The 8,499-nt window shown below is 33.9% G+C and overlaps 1 protein-coding gene across 1 annotated transcript in view; it reads left to right on the top strand.

The window, feature by feature from the left end:
- Position 1: 1 nt before the first annotated feature.
- FAM227A (family with sequence similarity 227 member A) overlaps positions 2–8,499 on the top strand; it is a 28,638-nt gene continuing 20,140 nt past the window's right edge. Inside the window, exons 1-8 of the mRNA XM_032221141.1 lie at positions 2–52; positions 1,057–1,178; positions 1,595–1,680; positions 2,334–2,412; positions 2,913–3,001; positions 5,334–5,480; positions 6,337–6,438; positions 7,856–7,960. Coding sequence (XP_032077032.1) covers positions 1,058–1,178; positions 1,595–1,680; positions 2,334–2,412; positions 2,913–3,001; positions 5,334–5,480; positions 6,337–6,438; positions 7,856–7,960 — 729 coding nt within the window. The 5' untranslated portion in view covers positions 2–52; position 1,057. The remainder of the gene's footprint in view (positions 53–1,056; positions 1,179–1,594; positions 1,681–2,333; positions 2,413–2,912; positions 3,002–5,333; positions 5,481–6,336; positions 6,439–7,855; positions 7,961–8,499) is intronic.

Below are 8,499 nucleotides of genomic sequence, written 5' to 3'. Positions count from 1 at the left end.
CCGGGAGAGGGCGGTCCGTGGCTTGATTCGAGTCTTGGTCGCTGCCGGGAAAGTGAGCAATTTTATTCCCACAATAGCCGTCCCCAAACTGAACAATGGGTGGGAGTTCTGACTGTGCTGTGCTGTTTCTGAGCGGACAGTGCTCAACAAGTTCCCATGTACATAGCTATTGCTATGTACCCAAATAGAGTTTCAGCCCGTCCACTTTGCTCTTGGACAGATCTAGGCAGGGAAAGGAGCGCCATACTTTATTCCACTGTAGAATTTCTGGTATTGTTAGGAAGCCTTTAAAAAAAATCAGTCGGAATCTACGTTCCAATAACTCAAATCCATTATTCTGGATCCTACAGTTCCGAACAGTACAGAATAGTTCTTCATTGTCTTCTATATGATCTCCTTTTTATTTAGCATGACTAGATGTAAGGCAGTGGACTTCATTTCCACTGTGATTTATATCATGTAAATATATATTTCCCCCCGCAGTGCCCTGTTTTCCTATGTACATGTTTTAAATAAATAAATAAATAAAGCTTGGGAACTGAAACCAATATAGCTAAATCCAAATTTACTTTCTTGGAAGAGAGTTATATTGGAGCCCACTTCAAAGTCCCCAGTCTCTTGTCCCCCTTGCCCTTCCTTCCCCACTGCATCATAATAGTCCCAATTCAATTGCTAATGCAACTGCTTGTTACTCTGGCCACTTCTCCAACTTCTACAGACTCTTCCCAGATGATATCACCATGGTCTTATTCTTGGACTCTGTCTAGCCAGCTTCTAACTCCTATGAAAAATAAATAATTCCATCTGCAAAATACTTCATTAATATATCTCAGCAGCCCATCTTCTTCAATAGGGCCCAACCTATTGTAAAAAGAACTTTCAACAACACTTTCAATACTGTTTCCTATATAAGTGACTCCTTTTGTTTCCACATTCCAACACAAGCTGATGATAATTTGTTAACTTCAAGAATGATACAGAATAAAATGACTGAATAAAAGTGTGTTTCAAATTAAACTATTTTTTCCTTCCCTTTTTTAATGTTGTTTTCTGCAGGATGAATTTCATACATACTAAAGCATTTTTAAGCCCCCTAAGTGGTTTCTTGATTTTGCCACCCCCAACCCAAGAAGAGAGAAGCAAAACCTTCAGTTGCAGTTTAGATGACCTTCCACGCTGTATCCTTTTCTCATTAATTACAAACAACATGAAGTTTACATGAAAATATTTCTCTATATACACATGTATATTTCCATTTAGCAGAAATATGCTTTTGTGATACAAGTTGTTATTGAATCAAGTCCCACTCAATTTATTTTAAAAGAGAGTTGAATTGGATCTCTGAATTAAGTGTTTCTTATGAAAAATACATTGCAACCAAACAAACTAGATTCTGTTTTACTTGTAATAAAATATTGATGTCCAACATGATGCCTTAACCACTACACTAACCTGGCTGGCTCCACAAATAAAATAATGCATATCATATTTAAAAAGCAATATTAAACTAAAGGAAAAAGAAAGAAATAACAGCAAGATTTGTATATTATCCCTCTTTACAGACTTTTGAAAAAACCCTTAACAAAATTGTTAGTGTATGTCATTGGCAATATACAAAATGTGAATAGAAAAATATCTACGTTAGAATTGGGACTGAGAAGATATGACAGTAGTGATGTGGTAAGTAAAGATATATTGCAGCATTTTTAACGTGCAGAATTCCAGAATTTTTCTGATTTAATTTTAAGCAATTTAGGAATGGTCAAATACCTTGCTTAGCCTTTCTGATGGCAACCTGAAAATGTGTAGGTTTTTTTCTTTCTAAATTAAATACACGTATATAGCTGAGTAGGTACAGAAAATAAAAAGTACATACCAAGCTGATGAAGCTACAGTTTAAATAAGGAAAGCTTTGCAGTTTGAAATTACTTATGTACAAAGGTACATAGCACAAGGACATAAAAATAGTGATCAGTCTTTGGGAAAGAGTAGTGGTGGTTATTTGTTGTATTGCTATTCTTCACATTATAGTTAAATCATTCTTGTTTCACGTGAATGAATTATTTATCAGGTTGAACATTGTTAGTAATATAGACATTTGGATTTCTTTAAGTACATGAAAATTTATAGAGCAACTGAAAATGAAGAACATAATTCTAGGAAAGGCAAGCACTTTAAAATTCCTTTTGATGGAGGAGATGTAGCATTTTAACTCCAGATAAATGGGAATTAGAGAATAGAGAATTTTTTATTTTACAGTTCTCCACAAATAAGATACATTTTAGAACTTTTAACAAAAATTGTCTCAGTTTATCTTTTTCTTATCACTGAAGGTGATTGAGGATATGATGCACAGGAAATATCCAGGGTTGAGGAGTCCTAGAAAAGGAAGACGTATAAGCAGGGGGAAAGGTAAGCATAATGACAATATTAAATCAGTGATTTAATTGCTTCAAACTTAAGTTTCATTGCATCATATTTAAAAATATCCCTTCTAGCCATTGTTGGTTAAATCATATGTCTTACCAAACTGCTCTTTTAGTAACCATAGTTAAGAATCCAGAATATTTGAGGAAATTGTTGTCAGATGTGTACTTTTACCGTGTTCTATCTGCTCAACATACATGTTCAAAATTTCATAAGTTCACTCCTGGAGCATGAGTATGATTGGGGATGGGGACATAGCAATGGTCCTAATTTTGGCTTGTCAGAGGATTGTGAATCAGGGCTAATACCAAATTACAACAGCTGTAGTTTTGTGTATAAATAAGCTCCTTTTAGCTTTAAATGCATGACAAAACAAAAACAATTGGCATTTCTGTGCCTGGATAATTGCATACCAATTACATTTCCATATTAAGTGAACTTCTACTCAGGTGCTCAATAGGAATGTTCTTTTTCTTACATTGCAGAGAAGGATCAGGCCATGACACACAAGTATGGAAGGCTTGGTTCGGATGCAGAAACTCTACAAAATAAAAAAAAAATAGCTCAAAAAAAGGTATACTGAGTGACAAATCAAAAGTCACTCTTTCCTATAAATATATAGTATTTAAAAGCTACATTATTCTTAATGTTTAGGAAATACAAATTTTACTGTGAGATGTATGCTATGAAGAAACCATGAACGATATGAATCTTTATATTTAGTGACTATTAAACTACAATTTGTAACCTATGCATCAATTATGCTGATATTGCAAAATATTTTATTATGCTTATTTGGAATTCTGGGAGCTTCTGTACAAAACATCTATAATGTTTATGTCTCAAAAATATTATAAATGTGTCCTAATAGTATTTAGCATTTAGTAGAGTAAGCAATCTATGGCCCAACATTTTTTCTGCTTACTGCAACTCTACAGTATAATTCCCCACCAAATACTTTCCCGCCAAAATACCTTCATAAGCATAGTAGGAATCCTCTAAAATAAAATTAAAGTAGTTATAAAAAAAACAAGAAACTCTGCAAGTAAAGAAAAAATAAAAGCCTTCTCCATCTATGTATATGCAACATTAAATAACCAATGAACCCTTGGATCATCATTTCAGAGATATTTCCTTACCAGATTCCTCAAACCTTTAGCAGAATTGTATAATACAATCAAATATCAGGAACTGACCACAAAAAAAGTTTAAAATGTTTTGTATTATGTAACAAAACATTTTATGATAATTTTATGAGATTTGCTAAATTTCAGTTCTATGGGAGTCATGGGTCCCAGATTTTGGAGGGATTGCATAAATTAACCCATATGAGGTACCTTGGTTGAAAAGATTTTGTTCTATGTTACACCGTTTCAACATAGTTAAAAGTTACAGACAAGATAATTTTAGTAGTATACAGACATATTTATATTCATTTTATATTATTAGCACACCCACTGAAGATCTGGCCTCACCTCTACATGTTAAGTTGTTCACTACTCTTGATTTAGACAATAGTTTTGAACATTTTAAAATATTTTTAATTATAGTTAAAATGTTGAAATATAAAAGGAGGAAAAGAAATAAGAGAGAACAAAGGAAACACTATATATAGATTTCAAAAAAGAAAAAGGCATAGTTAATAGATGCTCCTCTTCCTTTCCATTTGTTTCCTCAACCCCTAATTTATAAATATTTACACATTATATAGGACATTAGCGGATGTTAATGACTTCTAATTAAGTCATAAAACTATTCCATATTACATTCAAAAAGTTTCTACATATTATCTTAATGTGGTGTATAAAACAATCCAGTATCTATACCAATCCCATACTGTAAATAAGAGTTGTGGTTGAAGAACAAACCAAGTTGAAATGAAACACCTGGTAGATAATTATTAGACCATGTGGGTATTAATTTTGTTAGAATCACTGTGTGTGGAAGATAATCCTTACCTCCCCTGAGAAAATCTTTCTCCTAGTTGTACTTGCTGCTAAGCCCAGAAAAGTAAGCCCTGTTTGCTATAAATGATAGCTTACTTTCTTTTATCTATCAGGATCCAAACTTTGTTTCAATTTCACCATAGCAGAACCTAGAATGACTTTATACAGCTTCATTTGGTACACTAATGCTGATCTTTCCTGCTAAAGAATCTCATGGTTTGAGGTTAGACTATAATTTAGTCTGTACAAAAATAAAATACTATTTTCCTAATAATTTTAATTAAATTAATAATTCAATAAAACACAGTATTCATAATTATAATAGTAAACATTGTTATGGAAATAATGTAGAATTTTAAGGAGCTAGAATTTATTGTGGTCATCATGCACCACTTGTATTTGAGGGAAAAACTTAAAATACTACCCCTTTAATAGTCAAATGCGTTGTCCATCCTGTATCAAATTCAATCTCCTAATAGAGCTTTTTAAGGAACAGAAATGCTTAAAAGAGCCAATAAATAATATAGTTTGGCCCACAGTCACACTCTGTGCAAGCAGATTTAATCTATAAGTTCTATAAAGATCAGGAAGCATAAAGTAATATGTTCTGGCTTATTGCTCTATATGTCATTTTACTTAGCATCTTACAATGTCTCCTTTAATCAGGTCCGAGATCTGAATCCTGCTTAATAAACATTAGATCATCACTATAAGAATAATTGGGGCTTAATTTGCCTGGTATAGTGAGTCCCTAGTCCGAATTATTTACTAATACATTACATTGAACTTAATATATTCCGAGCAATATTGCAACTTGATTGAAAGGTAGCCAACCACACTCATTTTATTATGCAGCAGGACATTCTTTCTTTTTTTTTCTGAACAGATTGTTTGAGTAGAACGTGTTAAATTGTGGCCCTCCTATGTTTCTCATGTATTATTTCTTCCTTTCATCCCTAGATGATCACAGAAAAGAATAAACTTGTAGAGTTGTATCATTACCCAGGATATCATGAAGAGGAAGTCACACCACTGCCCAACGGAATAGACCTGAATGAAATTTTGGAGAAAGTGATTCGTGCTCAGAGTAAAACTGTAGTTGGGAAGGTAGTTCAGACCTTTAGGTTTATATGGCAATACACTTATCTTCTGGGTAAAAATAGTAGGGATAGATTAATTGTATATTTACTTGTTTTAATGTCTATTAGCACCTGATATTTATAAGTAGCCATAATGCCCAATGGTGGTGATTACACAGGGTTTTTGGTTTTTTCCTTGCTCAGCTTCAAGTGAGTACAGTAGATCTAGTTACTTTTCTAAATAACAGAATATCTGGACATAGCCACTTGATACGAACAAAAGAGTAGCCCAGTTATATGGGATAAAGGTTGTCTGTGCTTCTCCAGATTTCATCTTCCCTTATTATGAATAAAAATGTTCTTAGTGAAATGTTTGTCATTAATCCAGAACTGGAAATTTCAGGTCAGAGATCAGAATAGAAAATCAAGGATCAACTTTTGCGATTTACAGATTGAGATGAAACCAGTTTTATAGTTTGAATGGATTCAGTTGAGAGCATGATCTTAATTATTCTTTTTAGGTTTTAACTATGCTTACTTATTTAGATTAGTTCACAGTTTGGAGAGCTGAGATTCAAGATAACTTAAACCTCTTGCTATGATTGCTTAATATAGTTCTGATTAGGCCCCCTAGGTCCAAGGTAAAACAGGATAATGGAGTAAATATATCATAAAATATTCTTTCCAGTTAGTTCTGAGCATATTTTGACTAGTAGTTCCCAGCTTACTTCCTCCAGAGGTACAAGATAGCTAGTCCCATTATTGGCAGGCTTTATCCATGCATAGAGGGAAGTCGGGGAATTGCAGTTCCATACTTGTGGAAAGATCATAACATGAGAGGAGACAGATCTGGACTCTGCTATTACTCTTTTGTTTCTTTACAGACGAAATGGGCTGTGAAAATGCTGCATAGGTTTTTTGACACTCCATGTTCCCGAGCTGTTTTGCTGGATAGTTTCTGGTGGCAATTCCTGCACTTGTATCATGTAAGGATAAGGGATGGTTATTGATTAGATTGTTAAAATTCATTTGTCCAGTTTTTCATTTTAGGTTCACCATTTTTATATTGTTCCACTTGTTTTAAAATAATGGTATTCCAAATTTAGCACCATCTATTTATCTAATAGGTTCTATATAATATAAATTATAATAACTTGTTTAAAATTTTGAAATATTGGCAAAGAAAAACTATAACAATTTTTTCAAGTTTTATAACTTATTGCTTTAATTTGGGTTTTTGCATTAAGAGCACCACAGGTAGTCCTCGACTTACAACCATTTGTTTAGGGACATTCAAGTTACAATGGCGCTGAAAAAGTGACTTACAACTGTTTTTCACACTTTTGACTGTTGCAGCATCCCCATGGTCATATGATCAAAATTCAGACACTTGGCAATTGGCAGTAGACTGTTCTAGGGTCATGCGATCACCTTTTGCAACCTCCTGACAAGCAAAGTCAATAGGAAAGCCATATTCAATTAAACATTATGTTACTAACTTAACAACTGCTGTGATTCACTTAACAACTGTGGCAAGAAAAGTCATACAATGGAGCAAAATTCACTTAACTGTCTTGCTTAGCAATGGGAATTTTTTGCTTAATTGCAATTGTAAATCGAGGATTACGTGTAACTTACTGACCTAAGTGTTCTTTCTAACTCTGTGATTCTGTACCATGTAGTGTTAATTAATGTTAACAACGATGTTAACAGTGAAGCCAGTGAAGTACATATTTATTGTATTCACTAATACATTATGTTAACAATTTTGTAGGGGGGAGAGAAAAAGTCATATCTGTTCATATATTTCAAAAATATTGAATATTGCAATTCAAGGGCATCAAACTTACAAGATTACTACCAGGATAACGCAAGAGGAGAGGGTCAGATCATGTCTGTCTGTCTATCACATTTTTGGAAAATCAATACAGTATATGATCCTTCCCCCCCCTTTCCCTTCTCTTTCCTTCCTTCTTTCCTTCCTTCCTTCCTTCCTTCCTTCCTTCCTTCCTTCCTTCCTTCCTTCCTTCCGGCTTCCCCAGTGACTTTGCTTGTCAGAAAGTTGCAAAAGTGAACATATGACTCTGGGACACTGCAACCATCATAAATATGAGTCAGTTGCCAAGAGTCTCAATTTTGATCACGACCACGAGGATGCTGCAACGTTCATAAGTGTGAAAAATGGTCATAAATCACTTTTTTTCAGTGCTATTATAACTTTGAATTGTTGTAAATCAAGGACTATCTGTACTTTTTAGAGGCAGTCCCATTTTATCTAACAGCAGTACACTTTTACCCTAAGCATCTTGTAACTAGTTTTCCTTCCTAATATTCCATTGCCATGACTCTGTGGTTAAATAAAAATGCCTTCAATAATCCTGTAATTTATAATTCTCCCAATAGCCAAATCAAGAAATTCAGGGGCACTTGTTTGAACGCATTGCAGACAATTATGCCCTCATTCTATTAGGTGACCACAGGGCTTCCAATCAGGAATGCATCCTCAAGGTGAGTAAAGATTTTAAGAAATACAGGACTATAATCCCTATTAATCTTAAGAGTGATATGGTCTAAGTTTTAAAAATACAGGAAGAAGTTTTAAATGTAAGGGTTAAAACTGGGACAGTACTGAATATTAAACTCTGGTTTCTTTTTCAATTATCAACTTATGGCTTCTTACTGTGTAAAAATTTGTGCCATCTCTTCTGATTTCCAGTTACTGCTAATGCTTCCTCCTCCTGGAAAAATTAGATAAAAATAAAGATGAACTTAATCTATGGATTCTTTTTTCATAAAGTTGTATTTCTGGCAACAACTTTCCTCTGTTACGGTAATTATTTCTAGGATCTGGTTTTCAAGGAATATGGAAGTTCACCTAAATGTGAAAGTTCTCTCTAGTTTTCATTAATACCATTGCAGTATCTATGTCATTGTTTCTCAACCTTGGGGACTTTAAGTCCTGTGCTATGCTGGCTGGGGGAATCTGGGAGTTGAAGTCCACAGGACTTAAAGTCGCCAAGATTGAGAAACACTGATCTATGTAATTA

Source organism: Thamnophis elegans, chromosome 7 (assembly GCF_009769535.1).
Source record: "Thamnophis elegans isolate rThaEle1 chromosome 7, rThaEle1.pri, whole genome shotgun sequence".
Classification (NCBI taxonomy): Eukaryota; Metazoa; Chordata; class Lepidosauria; order Squamata; family Colubridae; genus Thamnophis; species Thamnophis elegans.
Note: the sequence above shows the minus strand (reverse complement) of the source record. Positions and strands in the feature narration are given on the sequence as shown.